Source organism: Oryctolagus cuniculus, chromosome 12 (assembly GCF_051225735.1).
Source record: "Oryctolagus cuniculus isolate XC-2025 breed Fujian yellow rabbit chromosome 12, ASM5122573v1, whole genome shotgun sequence".
NCBI lineage: Eukaryota > Metazoa > Chordata > Mammalia > Lagomorpha > Leporidae > Oryctolagus > Oryctolagus cuniculus.
The window spans coordinates 16,822,449-16,847,109 of record NC_142878.1 but is presented as its reverse complement, the minus strand read 5'-3'; the positions used below and the strand labels follow the sequence as shown (position 1 = coordinate 16,847,109).

Sequence of the window (24,661 nt, the reverse complement as noted above, 5' to 3'; positions counted from 1 at the left end):
TTTTGATTTGCATTTCCCTGATTGCTAATGACCATTTTTGAGTCTTCTTTTTAGTCTGATTAAGAGTTTGCCAATTTTGTTGATATTTTCAAGAAAGTTAAGTTTTGTTGAATTTTTCTCTGTGTATTTTCTTCTCCATTTCATTAATTTTTCTTTAGTCTTGGTTGCTATCTTCCTTCTAATAACTTGGTTTCAGCTTGTTCTTTGTCTGGTTACTTGTGGTCTAAAGTTAGGTTGTTGATTTGAGATTACTGCTCAGTCTGTTTTTACTGTTAAAAACCATCTTTACTACATTTTTGCTGCATTCTACAGGTTTTGGTACATCATATTTTTTAAAAATATCATTTATCTCAAGATATTTTCTAATTTCCCTTGTATTTATTCTTTGACCTACTGGTTGTGTTATTTTCCATCTATTTGTGAATTTCCTAGTTTCTCCTTTGGTGTTGATATCTGCTTTCATTCGGTTATTATCATGTACTCCATTGTTACGTGTAGTGCTCTGTATATGTCTTTTAGGTTTGATTGAACTGTAAGTTGCTAAAGTCTTCTGTTTTCTTATTGGTCTTCTTTCTTGTTGATCTATCTGTTATCAAGAGTGGAGTATTGAAATCTCCTACTTTTACTTTATTACCTTCATTTTCTACCTTCAATTGGAGATGTTATGCTGTATGTATTTATAATTGTTTTATCTTCCTGAATTGACATCTTTATCATTATTACTATCCTTCATCATCTCTTGTGAATCTAAGTATAAAATTATTTATTTCCATTTTATTTAAAAGGCAGAGAGAGAAAGACAGACACAAGACAGAGACAAAGAAGGTGAGAGAGCTTGCATCTACTTGTTCACTCTCCAATTGCCTGTGACAGCCGGAGCTGGGCCAGGTCAAAGCCAGGAGCCTGGAACTCGTCTGGCTCTCCCATGTGGATGACAGGACCCAAGTACCTGTGCCATCTTCTGCTGCTTCCCAGGGTGTGCATTATCAGTAAGCTGGATCAGAATCAGAGTAATTGCAGCTTGAATGAAGCATTTTGATATGAGATATGGGTATGGCAAATTACATCTTAAATGTATCAAATGTCCACCTCTAGCATAAAATTATTTTAAAATTGAGGTTACATTTAAACTAACCCTTGTGAAGTATACAAGTCAGAGATAGTAAGTGCTTTCATGATGTTGCCCAAGCATCACTTCTATCTAGTTCCAAGTATTTTCTTCATCCCAAAATAAGAGTCCAACTTCATTCTTTTGCTCATAGATATCCGGTTTCCTCAATTCAACATTTGCTTAAAAGACTGTTCTTGCCCTATTGAATGTTCTTGGAGAAAATCATTTTGCCATGGAGGTGAGGAGTTATTTCTGGGCTTTGCTTCATTGTATGCTTTGTAACCTTTTATTGAAAGTTGGGCATTTGAAAAAAGGAGCCACATATCTTGGCCTTTGCCGACTGGCTCTGTGCATGGGAAGACCTTCACTAATCAGTTCAGCAGCAAGGCTTAAGGTCTTGCCAGGCTTTTCCGGGTCTGCGTTTGTGCTTTCTCTAATTCTCCCTTACATATGGCTGCTTTCAAATACCACAGTTTCCTTCAGAGTTTCAGCCCGCTTTTCCTTCAGATCCTCTGCTGTTCTATTGTATTCCTCTACCAATGATCACTTGCCTCAGACATCTGTAGGCCAGTAATCCCCTTTGAGACTTCTGTGAGCTGAGCCCACTGCTTTCTGTGGCTTTTCCTTGCCTGAGATCCAAACCGAGTCACTTTTGGCTGTCTGCACTTCAATAGGCATCACAGAGACCAGTCCCTCTGGCAGTGCCCGCATAGATTAGAGTGCTGCAGAAACTGGTCTTGTCTTTTTTTCTGGCTCTTGGAAGGGACCAGGCTGTGGCTTCTCCCAACCGTACCGTGCTAGGGAAGTTGTGGGGCAAATTTGAATAAAAGCACCACAAACTTCCTTATCACTTTGAGTGGACCTTTTTCTTGATCATTTGCTTTACTGCTGTGTATACGTGACTGATTTCCAGAGTTCCTATAAAGCAATTTTAATTAGCTTCCAGTTATTTATTTAGTGTTTCAGTGGGAGGACCGGGGGCGAGAGCTTCCTAGACCATCATCTTATTCTACTTCAATTCCCTTTTTAAGGACCCAATAGCATGGTATTGCACCAAGGCACTAAATCTTATTTGTCTATTCATGCCTTACTGGATATTTGAGCTGTCTATGCCTCTTTGCTGTCATGATTTGTGTTGCTATGAACATGTGTGTATATGAATGTAGCTATCCATTTTCAATTCTTTTGTATACATACTTAGGTTTGTAATTGCTGTGCCTCCTCTATTTATGAAATGTTACTTTTTACCAAGTATAGAGTTTTGTGTTGTGTGTTTTTCTGTCACCCCATTGTCTTCTGGTTTGAGTTGTCTGACAAGATGTCTGTTGTGACTCATATCATTGTTTCTCTGTAAGCTGATTGTTTTCTCTGGGTACTTTTAAGACTTTCTACTTTTGGTTTTCAGAAGATTGAAAATGATATACTTAGGTTTGGTTTTGCTTTGTTTGCTTTTTTGCATTAAGTTTTGCTGGGTATTTTTCTGCTATTTGGATGTGTGATGTAGTATCACTCATTTTGGAAGCTTCTGGACTTCTTTTGTCTGTCCACTTTACTCTTTTTTTCCTACTTCCAGGCTTGTACATGCTAGATGGTTTGGTATTGTAGCATAATCACTGTTTCCTGGATGTATCTTTTTTTGTTATTATTGTTTTGTTTTATTCTCATTTTTTGTCTTCAGATTTTACTCCGAGTAATTTATTTTGATCTATTCTTCAAGTTCACTAATTACTCTATTAAATCTGTCATCTACCAGCAACCCTGTCAAAGGCATTTTTCAACTTTGTTAACATGATTTTTATTTCTAACATTTCATTTGATTATTCCTTATATTTTCCATTGTTCTGCTCAGGTTACCCATTTGATTTTATATGTAGTCCACATTTTCCATTAGGCTCTTAAAACATATTAATCTCCATTATTAAAATTCCTAATCTGAAGGTGCCACACCTTAGCCCTAGTTTTATTGGTTACATTAGTTTTGAGAATGTTCCCCCCTCAACTTACTTATATATCTGATATTGTCTTATTTTTAACATACTTTTCAAACCAGTTAATTAGCAGTTTTTATGTTAGAACCAAAGAGCTTCTCTCTTCTGTTTCTTCAGAAAATGTGTGTTATGTTCTTGTGAGCTACACTCACCACCTGTGGTATGGAACACTACAATTGATGTTGGAAAGGTGGAAACAGAGCAGAAAAGATGTAAAAACTAAAGCAAATACTAATTTATGCCAGCAAACGTATAGTGTTTCTCTTCTTTTCGGCCTTTAAAGATGGGGTTTGACTCAGTCTAACCAGGGGTTGACTTGGTTTGTGATTTGTTGTTGCCATGGTTACCCTTAGTGCACCATAAGCTTTAAATTGCTCTACTATTACTTTGTATTTAGGGTGGGGACCAGTTTGTCTGAGGGCTTTTAGCAATGTCTTTTCCATTCTAATTTTTAGATCTTTTCTTTGCAATGATTTGCAGTGAAACCTTCTCTTCCTGCTCTTATGTTCTCCCTGAAGTTATTCTTAGATGCTATTAGTTCGCCTGGTGGGTACATGTGCATGTGTTATTTATTATTCTCATTAGGTTTCTGTCCCTGGGTCATGCGTGTGTGGGCTTTTAGTGCCCTCGCCATCCCCCAATTTGTGCCTCTAAGTACAGTCACTCAGCCCTTCTGTCTAAGGCTTTGCTCATATCCTTCCCTCTGGCTGCTGTGGATTTTCATCTTTGAGCTGGTTGCATCATATTTGCTGCCTGTCTGCCCATCACCCTGCAGTTTTAGACTTTGGTCCATTGGGATATTGTGGAGAAAGATCTGGGCCTGTCATACCCTCTGGGAGCAAATCCTGACCCCTCTGGCAGGCCTGCACCACAAAGATGCCTTCTCAGGAATGTAGTCTCTGATTAGTCTATTCTGTGAGTACCCAATTAAGCCCATGGCGAAGATGGTACAAATGAGTATGAATTACTCTTTTATATGAAGTTCCAGGGTTCTTTATTCCCTTTTTGGTTCACGTTCTGCTTTTGCCAATATCTTGGTCTATTTTCTGTAGCTATACCAAAATCCCTGAGACTAAGGACTTTATAAATAGAGGTTTATTTGACTTATGATTCTGGTGGCTGGAGTTTCTAAAAACCACCATAGCACTGATGTATTGGATTCCCCTGGCTGCATCACAAAGGGCAGAGAAGCAGAAAAAGAAATAGTTGTGTGCAGAAGGGCTTCATGTGTGAGTAAGAAAGTGAGAGACTGGGAAGGAGCCAAGATTACTCTTTGTATAACAATCTGCTCCTGCAGAAACCAAACCACTCCTACTAGACCTTATCCACTCCAGCAAGACAGTGTTAATCAGTTCCTGAGGTGCAGCCCCAATGACCTAATTACTTTCCAGTAGGGTTCATCTCTTAAAAGTTCCATAGCTTGTTAGCATCACCACACTGAAGACTAAGATTCAAGCACTTGAAAGTCTGGGGGAAAGAACCATTTCCAAACCATAGCAGGCTTTTTGGCTTTCTGGCTGGGTTCTTCCTGGCAGTATTTTACATACAAGGTAGGCAGGTGCACACGCCTCTTTTCCTCTGTGAAGGTGACTGCCTTTGCTTAGATTTTAGGACATTTGTTGTATCAACATGTCAGTTCTATGGTGAGGTCATGAGAAGCTTAATTTGTCTTTTTTTTTTAATTTTTTTAAATTTTTTTATTTTTTTTGACAGGCAGAGTGGACAGTGAGAGAGAGAGACAGAGAGAAAGGTCTTCCTTTGCCGTTGGTTCACCCTCCAATGGCCGCCGCGGCTGGCGTGCTACGGCCAGCGCACCGCGCTGATCCGATGGCAGGAGCCAGGAGCCAGGTGCTTTTCCTGGTCTCCCATGGGGTGCAGGGCCCAAGCACCTGGGCCATCCTCCACTGCACTCCCGGGCCACAGCAGAGAGCTGGCCTGGAAGAGGGGCAACCAGGACAGAATCCGGCGCCCCAACCGGGACTAGAACCCGGTGTGCCGGCGCCGCTAGGCGGAGGATTAGCCTAGTGAGTCGCGGCGCCGGCCTTCGAAGCTTAATTTGTAATCTGTCCGAACATTCTGTTCCAAGATTGAAAGTGATGATCTTTGCAGCTTTCTTCTAGATAGGAGTACTGCATGGGAATTTGTTTGCCTCTATGAGACATTCATGAAGTCAAAATGTTTGGTGTGTGGAAAGAAATTCCCCAAACTGCCCTGATCCTCTTCTCTTTCTCTAGTGTTTCAGTACTTCACCTTCACAGGTGTTTTCCAGGATGACTTTCACCTTTAGACACAGGTTCTCTGCTTGCCGTGTGCTTCTCACCTGGGATGTCTTCCCATCTTGTCCCTAAGTGCTGGTACCCAGATCATTGCTTGATATCCTATTAATGAAACAGCCATAGATTATCACACTGGGGTATGCAGTCTTACTGGCCCCATTTAGAAACATAATAACCTTTATTTCATACTACGTAGAACACTTGATACATTTTCCTGGAATTCCGTAGATATATCCTAGAGTCTACTACAATAAACATCTGATAAATGACTTAATAAACAAGGACTAGTAAGAATCCAGTAAGAATAATCACACATTAATATAAAATTACATTGTGTTATTGAAGTTTGTTATGGATCTGTCTCCTGTATAAATTCATGAATTACTGAAGGTAAGAATTGCTTTATTTGTTTTACAGTCCCTAAGTAAATAGCAAGCTTTCAATATATATTATGAAATAAGCAAAAAAATCAAGGCTTCAAAAATGAGGCACCAAATGAAGGGAGCAGAGAGGGACTGGAAATACAAACTGGAGGAGAGAAAGATACTGAATTCAGTGTGTTAAGGGCAGCAAGGGTCAGTTTCTCTCCAGTCCCCTTTTCTATGGGGACTTTCAAGATCCACACAGTATACAGTTCTACAGAAATCAACTTGGGAGGGAGAGCTCTCTTCATGACTCAGATGTAAGGATGGACACCCAATAGAGAAAGCAACTAATCTTCAAGAAATTAATGATTCTTAGAAATTTCACCTTTTATGTGAATTGACAGGTATTTTTGCTGTGGTTTTTCTATTTTGTCAACAAGTGTAAAATTCTAGATGTCCCTGACAATGAAACGTGATAAAACTGTTCTTCAATTTTCATTAGAAAATGCCCCCAGGATATTCTAATACTGTACATTTTTTTCCCTGCTTAGACAGCTGTATTTTGTCACAGAGACATATAAACTGGAAGATCAAACTGTCTTTTTTATTCTTCTGTTTCATCTCGTTGAAGTCACTCCTTAGGGGATTAGGTTCCTCCCGGAACAGATTTGTAAAATATAGCTTTAATTTGAATAAGAATGTCCTTTTGTCCATATTGGGAAAAATATACATGAAAATTTAACATTTAAAAGGACAATATGTTGAATATCCCTTATATTAAATGCTTGGGACCAGAAATGTTTTGGATTTGAGTTTATTCAGATATTGGAATATTTCCATGTACATAGTGAGATATCTGGGAATAGGAACCAAGTATACAAACAAAATCCATTTATGTCTCATAAACACCTGATACACATAACCTTAAATTATGAAACTTATTCAGTTCTTTACTTTGACTGTAACTCCTTCACATGAATTTTCTACTTGTAGAATTTTCCACTTGTCATCATTTAAAAGAGTTACACGTTTTGGAGCATTTCAGATTTTTAGATCTTTGAGTAAGTGATTCTCAGTCAGTATTATGATATAAAAAGAAGTGAAGGGTTGAGAACATTAGGACATGAGAAAGAATTGGTTTCAAATACCAGTTATAGTTAAAAATAGAGAATCAGCCCCAGTAATAGAGAATTTTACATGATTTTTCCACTGCAATATGTAGTATCTCTAGCACATAGAACAGGGCCAACACATGATAGATGTTGTAACAGATGAATGAAAGGAATCAATTGCAGCAAACTACTTCACTACTCAGGCTTTAGTTTCCTCTAAAACAAAGATTTAGATAAGATCATCGCCAAGGTTCTTTCTCATTTCAAACTTCTAGAATTTTAATTACAAAATTTATGTTAATTTGTAAATTATATTTAAGGTTTTTGAAATAATCTTACTCTATAATATGATATAAGAAAGGATGAAAATATTTATATATTTATTTTTAAACATAGAATATAAATTTATTATTTAAAAAAAATTTATTTAAGGCATACAAATTTCATATATGCTTCTTATACATAGATTCAGGAAAATCATGATATTTTCTACCCTAGACTTCCTACAGCTCATGCTCCCAACCTTCTTTCTCCTCCCTCTCCTATTACCATTCTTGTTATTTACAAAGATCTATTTTCAGTTAACTTTATAATCATAAGATTGATGCTACACTAAGTAAAGAGTTCAACAAATAGTATAAAAAAGAAAACACTTTCCCTCAATAGTCAAGACAAGGGCTGTAAAAAATCATTGAAGCTCAAAATGTCAATTTCACTATTTAACATTACCTTTTAGATACTCTGTTACAGATCAGGGAAAACATGATATTTGTCTTTTGGGGACTGGCTTATTTCACTGGCTTATAATGGCTTCTAGTTGCATCTGTTTTGTTTTTTCCAAAAAACAGGATTTCATTTTTTTTTACCACTGTATAGAATACCATAGTGTATATATACCATAATTTCTTTATTTAGTCATCAGTTAAGGGACATTTGAGTTGATTCTATAACTTAGCTATTGTGAACTGAGCTGCAATAAACACGTAATAAATCATATGCTGATTTCTTTTGGTTAGGGTAAATTTCCAGCAATGGAATGTCTGGGTCATTTGGTAGGTCTATATTCAGATTTCTGAGGTATCTCCGTTCTATCTTCCAGAGTGGCTGTTCCAGTTTACATTCCCACCAACAATGGATCAGGGTACCTTTCCCCCCACATCCTCACCAGCGTCTGTTGTTTGTCAATTTCTATATCATAACCATTCTAACTGTGGTGAGGTGAAACCTCACTTTGGTTTTTATTTGCATTTCCCTGATGGCTAGTGATCCTGAGCATTTTTTCAAGTGTCTGTTGGCCATTTGAATATCCTCTCTTGAAAAATACCTGTTCAATTCCTTTGCCCATTTCTTAACCAGATTGTTTATGTTGTTGTTTTTGAGTTTATTATGCTTTTTATAGATTTTGGATATAATCCTTTATCACTTGCATAGTGTGCAGATATTTTCTCCCATTCTGTTGATTTCCTCTTCAGTTTGCTGAGTGTTTCTTCTCAGTGCATAAACTTCTCAGCTGGGCAGATACCTTCAAACACCTGAAGATAGATTTGTTGTTTCCACCTTGCTGGTGGAAACATAGGTGGGATCTGTGAATCCGATGGGGACTTTTGACTCCACCCAGAGAGGAATGATTAAGTCAGATTTTACAGTGAAAAGCCTTATGAGGCAGCAAACTCTTTAATCCTGGAAATGTCCAATTTGAGATGAGAACCTTGATAAAATGATAGTGATGGCCTGGATCTGGTATTTCTTGATCGAAGTTATGAAGGCAGACATTTGGCTTAGACTGAAACAGAGAAGTTACTTTTCTGTAATGTCAGAATAATTCTGATTAGATCAGGGTCTAAGCACTTTTTCCCCCCTTGTATTTTTATAGAGGCACCAAAATGAACTATGACATCTTCTATTTCTTATTTTAAACATCTCAATTGCTAAAATAGGTTTTGGCTCTTGATATTTTCCCAACTCTTTGTTCTAAAATCTTATTTTTTTTCCCATTCTTCTTTCACATATATATGAAAGAATAGTTGCTTAAAGTAATTCAAGAAAGAGGGTTTCCAGGTCAAATTCAACTTGGAAACTGAATAATATATCCAACCTTGGAGGACCACAGGCACATAGATTATTAGACCTGATGGAGCCTAGTAGTTAATTACTTGAGTAACCTGTATTGCTCTTTAGCCAGCATTACTTAAATTTATTAGACCTTGGAAATTCATTTGAATAGCACTTGGAGACACCCACAGACACTCATACTCATGCATGTTGAGTATCAGGGCAGGAAATCAGTGTTTCTAGGAGTCTTTCTGATGTGTCTGCTTGTAATTGTACCTGAGAAAGCAGTCACAGGTCACTTGGATAGCACACACTGTCTTGATGGGCAGCAGAGCACTCTTGTTGAAATCCAGGCTCCCCCATCCATGGGAGGATGCCCAGGTGGCTAGGGAAGGGATGAGAAGAACAGCAGGAACATTGGGCATCACACCTGTCCAGGACAGACCAGGCTGGGGAACAGGAGGTGGTCGGCAAAGAGGTTTGCAGGGCACAGAGGTCACCTACCCCATTTACCAGAGCATGGGGGACCTGGTTATTTTGGGAAGACATTTCCATTAAAATAACTGGATATGTGAAAATCAGATACACATAAATGATCTCTTTAAGCGGCAGGTATTTGGCCTGGGGGTTAGGTTGCCCATGTACTATACCAGGGAGTGCCCAAGTTTAATACCCACCTCTCCTTTTGACTGAGGCTTCCTGCTAATGTTCCCCAAAAGTCAGCAATGATACCTCAAGTAATTGTGATCCTGCTACCTGTGTGAGAGTCCTGAACTGAGTTCCCAGTTCCCAGCTCTGGCATCAGGCTTTGTGAGAATTTGGGGTGTGAACCAGAGGATGGGAGCTCTCTCATTCTGTGTATCTCTCTGTCCCTTTTTTTAAATAAAACTTTTAAATCCCTTTAAGAGAACTTCTTTAAGCCACATTGTCTATAATTATACCTGAACATTTTTTTCTTTTACAGCACCTGTTTACTATGGTGTAATTACTTGAGATCTCTTTCATAAAAATTTTATTTTTCACTGGTCTGACAAAGATTGCCAATGATTTACCTTCTATCTCAGATATTCTTTCTTCTGCCTCACTAAGTCTGTTGATAAGACTTTCTACCACATTTTTATTTGACCTATTGAATTCTTCATTTCTAATATTTCATTTTGATTTCTCTTTTTTTTATTTTTATTTTTTTTTGACAAGCAGAGTGGACAGTGAGAGAGAGAGACAGACAGAAAGGTCTTCCTTTGCCGTTGGTTCACCCTCCAATGGCCGCTGCGGCCGGTGCGCTGCGGCCGGTGCACCACGCTGATCCGAAGGCAGGAGCCAGGTGCTTATCCTGGTCTCCCATGGGGTGCAGGGCCCAAACACTTGGGCCATCCTCCACTGCACTCCCTGTCCACAGCAGAGAGCTGGCCTGGAAGAGGGGCAACTGGGACAGAATCCGGTGCCCCGACTGGGACTAGAACCCGGTGTGCCAGCGCCGCAAGGTGGAGGATTAGCCTAGTGAGCCGCGGCGCCAGCCTCATTTTGATTTCTCTTTAAAATCTCAATTTCATGTGAAAAATTTCATTCATGTCATGTATAGTTTTCTTTAGTTCATGGATTTGCTTCTGATTGCTTTTGAGTAATCCTATGATTAATCTTTTAAATTCCATTACTGACATTTCATCGATCTTTCATCATCACATTCTGATGTTGATATACTTTGTGTTCCTTTAGGAGGATCTTGATGTTTTCCTTATTCTTGTTTCTTGAATTTCTTCATTGATTTTTAGTCATTTGTGGAGTTACTTGTTGGTTTTTGCCTCTTATGCCTTTTAGCCTTGCACTGTGCTTCTAAGGCTTAATGGAATGTCTTCACTTTCAGTGACTACCAAAAGGTATGTGCTGAGTGTGGCCAGGGAGTTCTGGTCAGTGCTCCATGGTGGGCAAATATCCAGGATAACACCCAGGTTAGGTGTAATAGATCTCCTCTTGTTAGCAGAAGTGGGGAATGGTCACCTCTGTTGGTATGGTCACCCCTCAGCTCCTCTCCTCCAAGCTGAGTTATGTCCGGGTTTTAGCCCCCAGTGGGTTCAACACTGATCTGCACCTCCATATGAACCACACAAATGATCTACGCAGTCCTCACTCAGCACAGTTCCTGCTGCTATGACTTGCTGCAGGCAACCAAGGTGTTTGGAACATGTGGGGATGCACCAGTGATTGCCCAGAGACCCAGCTACACCCTGCAATCTCTCTTGTAGCCCCCAAGTCCCCACAGTCTCAGCACACAAGCTCCCACAGTTACTGGGTGCAGAGACTTCCCTCCTTCCTGCCAGCCTTTCTGGTCAACAGAGAGGCAGATATTCCCCAAGCCAGCTCTGCCTCAGCGCCTTCAGCCCATAGCCTGTGGTACGTCAGGAGGCTGGGGCTGCCTCACAATCCTACGTGGGTGCCCAGCCACCTGTCAATCCTCCCAGCCAGGCTCAATGTCAGTGGGGATTGTAGATGTTTTTCTTCACTAGAATCTCTGGATCACAAGGGTATAAAAGAGCCACTGGTTGAGTGTTGCCCTCTACCTGCCACTGCTGCCAGTACAGCCGAGAGGCTGGTGTCCTGTCTTAGCTATTGCTGTGCACTGCACGAAGGCTTCTGCAGCTACTGCCCAAGCCCCATGTGCCTGCCCTTTCTCAGCCGGGCAGTGGGTGCCATTGTTGGGAGGATGGGGTGAGATAAACATGCCCCTTTCACTTCTACTAGGTCTGCAGGTAGCTCCTAGTAGCAACTAGCCCCTAGCCTCCAGTCCAGACTCATGCCACACTCTCCCTCCAGCTGTATCATCATGGATTTCTGCAGTCTGGTCTCCCCTCTGTGTCTAAGCTGCTGTCTGCTCCCGCCTTTGGCTGCTGTAGTCATGTGTTGTGTCTGTGTTCATTCTGGACGTCTGCACTTTCCACACAGGTCCATGGCATTCTTCTTTGTTTTGCAGAATTTCCAGTGAGGTTTTCTCTCTAATTCTCCCCTGAAAGTGTACTTCCTACTGCTAGCCTAGCACAGTACAACGTTCCCTATTCCACCATCTTGTAATACGCCTCCCTCCCTCTTTTTTTTAATGGTCATATTCTTCTGGTGCACATACATTTCTTTAGAACACAAAAAACTTACGGTTTCTAACAAGAACTGGACTGAAAGTAGTGCAATAAAAATGGAAAGAAAATCCACTTGGACTTTAAAATGCCCAGCAGACATTAGTCTTTTGGATTCAGCAAAAGATTTGATGCCAGAAACTAAAGTTAAACTAATGAAATTATGTATCTGAAATGCCACTATAATTATGGTATATCTGTGTTTTTTAAAAAAGCAAATCTGAATTTGTGAAATAGTGCCAACTTAATAAGGATTATTTGTATCTAAAGTTTTCTTCCTGAAATGTGATATTCTACATTGAAAGACCAGTTTAATAGGCCTAAAATAATGTCGAATATGATCCACAATGGACTTGTTAAAGCAAGCTCCTCTGCCTTCATTATTCTGGACTCTACCCTAAGAGTGACAGGGTCTGCTGTGTATCTTCCAGTTAGGGCTGTAGGACTCTTCCCTGAAAATGAAAAGTAGAAAAGTAAATTGCAAGGCCCTCTGGATGGGCATCACCACCAAAATTCCCTGCGATTATCCTTATGCTTTTGGGTTAGGTTTTGTACTCCTTAGAAGCAAGTTATTATTGAATAAGGTGCTCCAGTGGTCCACTAGAGAGTGGCCCCTCCACAGACAGGTGCAGCCCCTACCATAAGCATGCCCCTGTCCTCTGAACAACTTGGCAAGGTGAGGGAACCCTTAGGCCAGTTCATGGTTTAAAGGTTCTCTAGGGCAGTGAGGTCAGAATGTCAGCCTTGACTTCATTCTTTTTTTTTTTTTTAAGATTCATTTATTTATTTGTGAGGCAGAGTTACAGAGAGATGGGGAAAGACAGAGACATCTTCCATCTGCTGATTCACTCCCCAAATGGCTGCAACAGCCCCAGGGTTGATGCCAGGAGCCAGGAGCTTCTTATGGGTCTCCCACATGGGGCCCAAGTACTTGGATCATTTTCTAATGCTTTCCCAGGCTCATAAGCAGGGAGCTTGGTTGAAAGTAGACCAGCTGGGGGGCTGGCGCCATGGCTCACTTGGCTAATCCTCCACCTGTGGTGCAGAATCCCATATGAGCGCTGGGTTCTAGTCTCGGCTGCTCCTCTTCCAGTCCAGCTCTCTGCTGTGGCCTGGGAAGGCAGTGGAGGATGGCCCAAGTGCTCGGGCACCTGCACCTGCATGGGAGAACAGGAAAAAGCATCTGGCTCCTGGCTTCAGATTGATGTAGCTCTGGCCATAGCGGCCATTTAAGGGGTGAACCAATGAAAGGAAGACCTTTCTCTCTGTCTCTCCCTCTCACTGTCTGTAACACTACCTGTCAAATAAATTTAAAAAAAAAGTAAAACAGCTGGGACTCAAACTGGCACCCATGTGGAATGCTGGCATTACAAGAGGTGGCATAACCTGCTATGCCACGATGCCAACCTCTTGACTACATTCTGATAAGCTCCTGATGTTGAAAAATATTATGTACTCTATGATTTCATTGAAGCAGAAGCATACATATGAACAAAAATTATGTGCATATGGCAAAACATGACAGCATTTCTGTTAGGATAATGAGATTGTAGGTGACTTAAAACTTCAACATTTGATGCCCCCCCACCTTTTCCTTTTGCCTTTAGCATGTAGATTTTTAAATAACTAATTTTAATTGCATTTTTCTAGTTCACAAGCAATGCATGAATGTATTCCACTGTAAAATGATAAATCAGAACATGTAGACATAGGAACAAAATCAAGAAAGTTTCTCTTTACCTCTCTCTACCTCTTAGAAATAATTCCTATAACTCTTAGCTGTTATGGTCATGGCTCTTTTTTTATCAGATACTCAGTATTTGAAGGATAATAAGCAGGACACATCTTGGCTTCCCAGAGTCTCTCCTGAATCCTGAGCTTAGTCCAGTCAGTGATAATCAAGAACACTACATTTTGAAGAGAGGTGCTAGGGCTGTGTACACAGGAGTTACCACAACAGAGCCAATGCCAGCCATGAGCCTCAGTCCACCAGGAGCCTCTAGGGTATGTGGAAGGAAGGAAGACTGAGCACTGATGCATGAAGCTGTCTTTGAAGAGAGTCAGAAGGCTGACGGATAGGGGGAGAGAAATGCTCTCTTGGGGAGTAGCACCCCCACTTTGCCACACACATGTTACAGCTGCTGGTAGATGGGTTTGATTCCTGGCCAATGCACCAAGATGTTACAGCTGATTTGAACCCTGGGAACTTGTTCTATCCACAACAAAATATGAGGCAGATGAACAAACCTAGAAGGCAATCTTTAGCAAAAGACTTTTACTGAAAAGAGCAGAGAGAGGTTGAAAGAGCAGAGAGAAAGCTCCGGGAAAAGCAGCCAGGAGGGGCTTCTTCAGAAGGAAACAGCCATTGAAGGGAAGTGACCTGGGGGTTTTGTGCCAGTTAGAAAGTTTGTACAAAGTCCTTTAAGAAAAGCATTTCTTGTATGGTGAGCTCATCGTGCCTTCTTATCGCTGATTCCTCCAATTTGGTTGTGACTGTTACAGGACAGAGAACAAGTTCTATGTTGGGCCTGTCAGGACTGTGAGGGAACTATTTGTCTTTACTATACTTCTGAGACTGGTCACAGGCAATTCTAGCTACCTGGCCTCCTGGGTGACCTTGGCACCAGAGCCTGCTTTTCTCCTGACTAACCAACAAAATTCTTTATATGTCTCTTATCATCACACTTGCTTTCTAGCTCATACTAGTTTCCCAGCTAGGCTAAGAAAATCTACATTTCAGGAAGGGCCCCTTTGTTCTCACTACCCTTTTATCATTCCTGCTCTGACTCCTTTTCCATTTATGTGAGGCTGTTCCTACTGCTGTTGGGTGAAGAAAGCTGCCCCAGTGTTGCCACCAAAAATAGAGTGGCTCCTGAGGTATGTGGAGTGATAATGGATTAAACAACGAGGGTGCACCTGAGTTTTCTGGCACCAAATTGTCTTATGGAAAAAAAGTAAGTGAATGCCAATTATAGTCTTGGTCTGGAGCTGTGCTCTGGGGACTATGACCACAGTGGAAGGAGGGGTACGTGGGGCTGAGAGTTCACTCCCAGAGACGAACTGAGCAGGTGTCCTCAAAGGAGTCAACCCGGGGAGGCAGGAGGCAGAGGCCACAGGGGTCCCTATGGAAGCTACACGCATCTCTCAGAGGACAGATGCCATTAGTCTGCACCTGCTCTCAGCTTTCCATGGAGAGGGAGTAGCCCCGGAAGCTGGTGTGGTTTAGTCATGTGAAAGCAGAGTGGGGGAATAACACTGAGATGGCCAATTAGAGGAGGCAGGGACTGTGTCGTCTACCTTCTTTGATACGTCCTAGGTTGCCTCTAACGCTATAGAGTGGTAGGGTAGGTAATGAACACTCACAGAAACATCTCAGCAATTATTATAGGGAATGAAGGCGGGAAAGAGGTGGGAATAAAGGAGGTTAATCTTGGAAGGGAGGAAACAAGGAGAAGACAATGAAGACGCCATTAAGAAGTTAACGTGACTGCCCATCCTAGCACACCATGGGCCCTGCAGTCAGAGACTAGGAAGATTATTTAAAAATGGAAAAAGATTTGAAATATTTATAGAAACAGAAATATTAGGATTTCATGACTGACAGACTGCAAAGGGTAAGTACCAAATGATGACTTAGAAGATTCAACTTAATGCTGGAAGCAAAGTCAGGCCCTAGAGGCTAACAGAACATAGCCTCTGGTTACCGGTAGACATGGGGACCTTGGGGTTGGACATTTCTGCGGACTAAATTGTGTTCCCCTCAAATGTATTTGTTGAAGACACGATCCCACTGATATCGGAGATGACCCCCTAAAATCTATACGAACATGTGGCTCCTTAAAGTTCCCCAGAAGCGCCATCTGGGATGATGCACATGTTACCAGAATTTGGGTTGCCATACAACATCACCATATGCTTATTAATAAATCCCCAATATTAATAAGCCTGAGAGGGTTTTTGCCTAATATTTAGAGAAGAATTCTAAATACCAGCATAAAGAAACAAGGCTGCATGGTATATCTTAAGGTTTTATTTAGTGTGAAAGATGCATAGGAGAGTGAGAGCTTTATTTAAGAGAGAGAGGTAAATCTGGGTTCATACCGAGCACCAGGAACCTGTCTCTTTTACTGTCTAAATATACATATATATATATATATATATTTAATAAGATTGAATGCATGAAAAAGAAACCACCCCAGGTAGGAAAGTATTCAGATGGGACACAAGCAAATATTAGCATTTCCTCCTTTGACACCTTTTCCTTTCCAAGCTTTGCCTCTCCACAGTAATGCACTTTTATTTTATTTTATTTTTTATTTTTGACAGGCAGAGTGGACAGTGAGAGAGAGAGACAAAGAGAAAGGTCTTCCTTTTGCCGTTGGTTCACCCTCCAATGGCCGCCGCGGCTGGCGCATCGCGCTGATCCGATGGCAGGAGCCAGGTGCTTCTCCTGGTCTCCCATGGGGTGCAGGGCCCAAGGACTTGGGCCATCCTCTACTGCACTCCCGGGTCACAGCAGAGAGCTGGTCTGGAAGAGGGGCAACGGGGATAGAATCTGGCGCCCCGACTGGGACTAGAACCCAGTGTGCCGGTGCCGCAAGGCAGAGGATTAGCTTACTGAGCCATGGTGCCAGCCAGTGATGCACTTTTACTTGCCATGTCTATAACTGTTTCTCTGTCATCTTCCCTGGTCCTTATTCTGGAATGTTCCCTGCTGGCAGCTGGTCAACAGTGCAAAGTGATGGCGGGGGCAGATGGTGACAGATCCCAAGAAACCCCTTCCTGTTCAGAATGTGCCTTCTGCCCTCTGTGGGCCTCCTTCAGGTTCACTTCAGCCCTGCCCTCCCCAGAACCCTTCTTCCTCCTTTGTGGAATGCACAATGATGGGGCCAGATTTCCTGGGGGCAAGGAGCTTCTCCAGTCTTTCTCCGTTACAGGGATTATCTAATTGTTACCAGGAAATAAGTGATGAGGCCTGCGAGTGGGGACTGAGGACGGGAATATGACCCTTGTCCTGAGGCCCAGAGGATCCCAAAGACAGGTTGGGGTAGGGGAAGGGTGGAGAATGCAAATGTACAGAGAGCAGAGCTACCTGTCTGAGCTGTGTGTACCTGGACCGGCCTCAGAAACACAAGTTAAATTTGCAGCGAGACAGCAGTGAAATGGCTTTTTGATTAAGAGCTGCAGTCATGGTGTGTAATAAAGCCTTTTGGGAAAGAAGGAAAAATAAATAGGAAGAATGATTTCAGTCTAAAGCTTAAGTAGGAGACTTCATTAGCAAACCTATCTTGTTGAAAATCAAGTCTCTTCCATGTGCCAAGCTCTGTTGGAAATGCTCCAGGCACGGTGCTGGGGCTGCCCATTTCCCAACAATCTGGCAGGCTCAGTTCCTCAGAGAAGTGCATGCCAGCACAGGCATATTTTTAGCTTAAAACTAAATATGTATAATGCAGGGTCTGTTTGGGCATCCATGTGACGTTTTGCATCTTGGTTTGTGCTTTGACATTCAGGTGTTTTTGTCTTGTGTAACACAGTGTGATGTTAGAGCCAAAATGGATTGAAAATAACCCCGGAGGGAAGTGAAAGCCTAGCGTGATGCTGGATGTTGAGCAAACACGCTTTGCTAAGCCTTTTGGTGAAGGTATTGCTCGCTGAGAGGCTGGAGGAGCAAGACAAATGGATCTTCCGGGGAATGGAAGGCTCCTGGTGAACGTGGAGCATCCATGTCAGGTGTATTTGGAGTCCTGCTGGCAGTGAGAGGAAGTCATTACCTGGTCCCCTTGAATAAATCTCCTTGCAGCTGGCTCCCCGCTGGGCAGTGAGTGAAGCATTGAAACACCAATCAAGCTACTTCTCTCCCAGAGGAGAAAGCAGCGGGGACTTGGCCCAAGGAAGAACATGCCAGCCTTTGAAGTTCTGCTGGGAAGAGCGCCCCACTGGCCTCATCTCCACTCTTGAAATGCTCAGATGTGCGCAGCACTGTCAGCAGTGCTGTTGTCACATAGTCCAGTAAACAACTTTATCACTTGGGTCAAGCCTAACTAATAATGGATTTCTTTTCCCCCTCTCGATGTCCAAAACATAGAAAGAGAGGCCATCCCACTGAGCTCCCCTTCCTGGTGGACATGGATTGGGGCGGCTGAGTCCCTGCTGCCAGTGTGCATCTGGTGTATCTCATCGTTTTCTCTTCAGAGCCCTTCCTGACCAGGGCATCCTCCCTGAACTCCAACCAGGGCCAGCTCTTTGTGCAACAACTCACAGCCCTAAACCTGCTTTTTCAAATGTTTTCTTTAGCAAAAAACGATTGCTTCCAGAGCTGCACTGCTGTCCGATGTAGTAGCTTCCAGCCCCTGTGGCTACTGAGCCTTGAAATGTGGAAAGCTCCAACTAAGGTGTGCTGTGAATAAAAAATCCATGCTGGCTTTCATGATTTAGTTTAAAAATATATAAAATATTCCACTGAAAGTTTGTATTTATGATGTGATAAATAGTATGTTGATGACTTTGGGTTAAAATATATTATTAAGCTTCTTCTTACTTGTTTCTGATTATATTTTTAAAAATGTAGTACTGGAAATTTAAGGTTACATATAAGTGTATTTCAAATGTTCATGGAAAAATAGAAATAAATATTAGCTTATTTTGTTGCAAAAAATGTTTGAAACCCATGCATGTGAGGAGTCTTCAAAAATTTTATGAAAAAATGAAATGTTTATTATGAAAACCTATGCATGAATTTAAAAAAAACCTGTTTGAAGTATTGTAGTAGTGGCTTTCAATGTATTTCTACTGGCTGGGTGGTACTCACATTTTGTGTAAGTGCCGATGAGAAGCCAAGTTCCTTCATATTCCCAGAATTTGATGCTTAAAGGGTGGGAGTAAATATTTCAGGCTTTGCTCTAGATCAGCTGTAGGCATAAATAAATGAATAGAAGTGTCTTCAGTCCAATAGAACTTTATCTACAAAAAACAGTGGTCTGCTAGATTTGTCCTGGGGACTGTAATTTACTGTCTCCTGGTCTACTGAAAGGGGGAATTTTGCCTGGATTAATACACTTTGGACTGGAAAATCATGTTTTCCATTAGTGGAACTCCTACTCTTTGTATCTTAAGGAGTTAAGGGCTTTTTCAGGGATCTTATGGTATATGCAAATATCTTTGAATGTGTTAATTCTTTGTTGGATTATCATAATCAGACCAGCAGATGATGAAGACAGGATCTAAAACACTAGAGCTGGCATTTAATATGATCCCTTCCCCTATTCTTCTCTCTCTCTTCCCAGTAAGTTGGAGTTTATATCCTGTGAGGTTACTTAGTGAGAAAACTACAGTCAGCACTGGCATTATCCTGAGTTGATCAGTTCTTCTGAAGCTCTGTTGGGGGAATGCATATGGATTTGGAAGGCAGAAAAATATACCAAAACATCATCTCTGTATCTTACAGGTGGTAACTTTTGTCAGACTCCTTAACAAGCTTCAGTTTTCTCATCTGTTTAACAGAGATAATATGATCTGCCTTGTTGTTTTTGGACAATAATAGATAACATCCATATCTGTATCTATGTGGCACATAGTATATAGCAGATGTTCAGTAAGTTGCTGTTTTTTTGAATCATTTTCATTGAAATGGAAAAAGAGAGAGAGAAAGAGAGAGAGAAAGAGAGAGAGAGAGAAATGGAGAGAGATCTTGTGTCCATTAGGTTTACTCTCCAAATGACCACAACAGCTGGGCTGGCCCAGGTTGATGCCAGGTGCCAGGAACTCAACCTGGATTTCTCAAACGGATGGCAGTACTTGAGTAATTATCTTCTGACTCCCAGGGTGTGCACTAGCAAGAAACTGGATTCAAGTTCCAAAGGAGCTGGAACTTGAAACAGGCACTCTAATATGAGATGCATGTGTCCCAAGTAGTGACTTAACTGCTGCATCAAATGCCCACCCCATAAATGAATTTATTAATGCTGTGTCATTACCAACTTCCACAAGTAGGCAGTATATGTAGCAATTAAAAATTTAATATCATAGCGTTAGAGTTAAGGCATTTGGATTTTCACACCACAGCAAACTAATCACACAACCTGGGAAAGTCTGTTTCCTTCTCCAAATCCTGCTTGCACAGTTGGTATGCTAATGTCCGTCTCAGAAAGTGGTATGACAGGTTGTTGGGGTCATGTGTGTGGAGACCTTCTCAGTGTCCAGATATTGTGAGTAATGTGATAGAGTGATTCTGATGGAGTCTGAACGCTCATGTCAATACCTGGGCTTTGCTCCTTTTCGGGGTTGGTATCCCTGAGACAGCAGTGGCATCCACAAAGAACTTCTGGGTTTGGGATCCCCCAGAGAAAGGTCTGTTTTTTGTGGAATCGCTCTTGGAAAGGCAGGTTTGCATCTGAAACATGGCCAGGTATCGCAGAGGCAGTGTTGAGATACTCAGCATTTCCCCTGACATTGACTCGGTGGACAGCATGTGTCACAGTGAAATGAAAGGTTTGCATTTCTGTGAAGGCTTGCAGTAATGTCTGTGATGCCTCGCGTAGACCAGACACCGTTATGGTTTGTTTCTCTAAAATTCAATGACCAGGACTGACATTTTGCAAACATGTTCAGCTATTTTCAAAAATGATAAATGCCAAGAAATTTAAGTAGTTTTTCTGGAATCTGTTATTTACCATTTTGTGTTTTTTTTTTTCTTTTTTGCCCCAAGAAATGTGTTCAGATGAGAAATCAGAGAATCCTATATTACCTTCTTGAAATTTTTAAGTCTGTTCTAGAATTTATGGAGCTGTTTTATTCATAAATGTAGTTCTGGTATCTAATTATAGCTTTGTAGAGAGAACTTTGCTGTGACTGTTTTTGTGTAACTTCTCATATCCATGGCCAGGGAAGGAAAAATGCCATAATCCTTATAATTATCACACAGTAGGCTGTTGCTGCTGAATTTTTTAAGTCCTTTGGAACCAGAACTGCAATCCTTTCAGGGACTTCTCTTATTGACAAAGCAACACTAAGTAAAGGCTATGCAGCATGGATTCCACATGCCAAGGGGAATATGTTAGTATTCACAAGTCATGATAAGAATTCAGGTTGGGGGAGGCACACAGTGAGGGAAATTTTCACTCTATCACTGTGATTTTATTATTTTCATTTTATTTGAAAGGGAGACACACACGCATAGAAGGAGACATATATAGAGAGGGGGAGGGAGAGAGAGAGATAGTTGTAGAAAGGTCTTCTGTCTACTGGTTCACTCCTCAAATGGCAGCAATAGCTGGCCCAGGCTTAAGCCAAGAGCATAGACTTCAGTCTTGGGCTCCCAAGTAGGCAGCAGGGACCCAAGTACTTAAGCCATACCTGCTATCTCCCAGGGTGTGCATTAGCAAGAAGATGAATTTGGAAGCCACAACTTGAACCTAGGTACCCCAATACAGGATGTGAGCATTCTAGATGGTGTTCTAACCACTGTGTCAATTGCCTGCCCCTTATAACTATTCTGTATTTGTGTATAGCTACACAAATCACACCTCACTGGAAATACAAGAAAATCCCATTCTTTCCTCTTACTTTCCTTAGAAAAGAGATGGCCTGATTTCCAATCCTAGCTCTCAAGCTCCCCCAAACTTTAAGAGTGAGGGACTTTAGGAGTCTGTGTTAAGAAGCCATCTCTGAGAAATCTCCAGAGAAGTACAGTTGGGGATGACACAGCCAGAGTTTTATATAGTGGCCCAGTACACAACATTGATGATCGGCATAATGGACCAACCCTGTGATGTAATAGATGGACATACTAAGCCTCTGATTCATTAAAAATGTGAAAAAAAAACTTTAATAAGATCTCAAATAAAATTGTACATAATGGTTGGTCATTTAACAGATGCATGTACCTGCATAATATAAGCTAAAATGAACTTTCTGATTTCTAGAAATAAATGGTAATGAACTTTGTGCAGATACACAAAGATCCTCAAGCCATGTTCTTTTGAATAATGGAATCTAATTTTACTAAGTCCGTACCCCAGGATACTCCCCAGACACCAGGTGCCATAACACATGTGTCTCTGTATTTCAGGTTGGGTTTCCCGATGATGATTGTGTCCTGCACTGTCGCGATGTGCTATCTCCTCGTTGCGCACGTTGTGGTGGGATGGAATTAATAGGTATCCGTCACCTGAAGACTAAGGGAAACCTGATCCATCTCCAACACCTGTCAGAAAACCTCCCCAAGATCACTCTCTGGAGAAGAAAAAGTGCTTACCATGGAGATGCTGCACAGTGGAGTAGACTCGGCGTTTATGCTCATCCGGGTGAATGCTGGCAAATCACGACCTCCTCTCATGTGACTTTTTCCCAAGAACAAAAGATAGGAAATACAACATAACTTGCTGAAGATTCCCTTACAGTAAAATGTGATCAAAAACACTTCTTGCTTTTCTTGTTAAGACAAGACACAATTTCACTCAAAATGGCTTGTTCTCATTAATTGTCCCTTTTCCTGAGGCTAACATGTATCCAATTATTCTTCTTGTGATCTCTTTTCTGTTAAAATAATCAGCATTCAAACTGTATGCCCCCCACCCACAAAGATAGACTCTTAATAGGAAACAGTATACCATTTGTAAGGAAATATTTTATATATTAAAAAAATAAACTGTTCCTTGAGTAAAGCTGTTGGAATTGATTAGTTTCCTTGTTTTTTCAATAGTTTGCATTACATTAAATTACATTTTATTCATTTATATTTTTCTCTGCAGTTTTACAGTCATTAATTAGAAGTCCATAATTTGATTTACAGAAGATCATAAGTGTGCTTTAAATGGCATTTAACAGCCTACAGTAATAATTTTCCACTTCGAACATGATGCATGCTATTTTCATTTATTACACAGAACTGTGGTCAATCCATTCAGCCCTGCTCTGTTGGCAGGACTCTAGTGGTGCAGTCAATGCTTATTAAATGCAGTTCTTTTGCAAGCACCCCACATTAAGCCGGAATATTGAGAACAAAGAGCCAGAGGAAGTTCTGTGCTTCAGTTAACATCCTGTCTGCTCTGCCTCGTCGAGGCTGTGGTTATGCCCCAGAGGAAGAACCTCTTGTGGAGTTTTCCACCGTCTATGCAGGATATCTTGAGAAGGAAATGTTTGCTGGGGTCTGTGTTCCGAGTGATCTTTGTGTAGAATCTGATTTCAAAAGGTTTAATATGCTAGGGGCACAAAGAACTGGAATGTCAGAGACTTTTCTCATCCCCTTTTTGTCACTGGCACCCTCAGGGAGGGTGTGCCCTCTGTACAGGTAAGTTTGTGTTTGTAGAGTGGCAACCTGCTTCCTTCCTGAAAAGCTGGGAGAGTTTATGAAATTATGACCTGAATTCAGGAGCCATCTTTGAATTCCTCAACAGCAAAGGCGACCTGCAACTCCATTTGTATTTTAAAATCTGATCCTGGGCACTATCTCATGAATCTCCATGTGCACCTGCTCTTGTGGCTGGGAAGAGCCTCCTGTCTGTGCAGAAAAGAGGCTTCCGACCAGTCCATCTCTTCATCTTTACCTCGCCTCCCTAATACCTCTACGACCCTGAGCCCTTGCACTAAAAGGCGTTGTTTTCCTCTTCTGCCCACATCTGAGAATGCCTGGAGGCAGCATTCATGTCTTCCTTTCGTCCAGTTGCTTCTTCCAGCTCATGTCTGCCTTTTCTTCCTTTAATGTCTCCTGTCCTTTAATACCCGAGCTCGATCACAACATTTCCTGCCTCTCCCAAGTTCCGCAGTCCTTCCTTCTCATTTTAAAATCTGTTAGCTTCTGACTCATTTCTCCCTCTGCCTCATCCCACATTCAGCCTCTTGACATTCAAACCAAGGCTGCATAGTTCTTTGGTCTCATTTATTCCCTCCACCTGCCTTGTACGTCCACCTTTGTATCACACCCTGAGCATCATCCCAGGTGGCTGCACTTTCAGTTTGTTCATTTCAGATGCCTTCCTCTGATCCTTCTGACGCTTGCAATCACTTACTGTGGATGGTCATCTAAAATAAGTCGTCTCCTCACTGACTCCTCAAATTCACAAGTCCCTCCTCTTTTTCCAAGTTTCCATGTCATTTCCTTCTTAGTGTAGCTTTCTATATCTGCTCTTAAATTTAAAAATCTACCGACAAACTAGTCGTTATCCACATTTCTGCCCACGCATCCAAGCACCTGAATATTGCGGAGGTAAATCATTACACTGGGGTGATGGGTTTTACCTTAAATAACAATCACAAGCATTAACTGAGTCTTTGAAACTGCCTTTCTCTCTGGAAACAGATGGCAGCTCAAGTAGGTAGCTAAAAGGGAATTTAACCATGGGTACTTCAGCCCTCCAGAGTTGTGAGAGTTGACACCTGTAGCCTTCTGAGAATGCGGGAAAGGGGTCAGTTCCCAGGAGCTTGAGATGCAGGGTATAGTGGGGAGAGGAACCCAGACAAGTGCTGAGGGTGGAGCCAGCTTCCATCATTCCCAGGGGAGGATGCCATGGAAATCATCTTAATGTTTATTTCTTTTCTTCCTGTGATTTCCAACTCTGTCCTTCCATTGGCTGACCCAGTCAGGTGCCAGAGGATAAGAGAAAGTGTTTATATTGTCCAGAACAGATCAGGAAGAG

The 24,661-nt window shown here is 41.5% G+C and overlaps 1 protein-coding gene across 1 annotated transcript in view; it reads left to right on the top strand.

Annotated features, from left to right (window-relative positions):
* The window catches only part of OCA2 (OCA2 melanosomal transmembrane protein), a 369,302-nt gene extending 346,602 nt beyond the window's left edge, over positions 1-22,700 (top strand). The window contains exon 24 of the mRNA XM_008269748.5: positions 22,096-22,700. Coding sequence (XP_008267970.2) covers positions 22,096-22,180 — 85 coding nt within the window. The 3' untranslated portion in view covers positions 22,181-22,700. The remainder of the gene's footprint in view (positions 1-22,095) is intronic.
* The last annotated feature ends 1,961 nt before the right edge of the window (positions 22,701-24,661 follow it).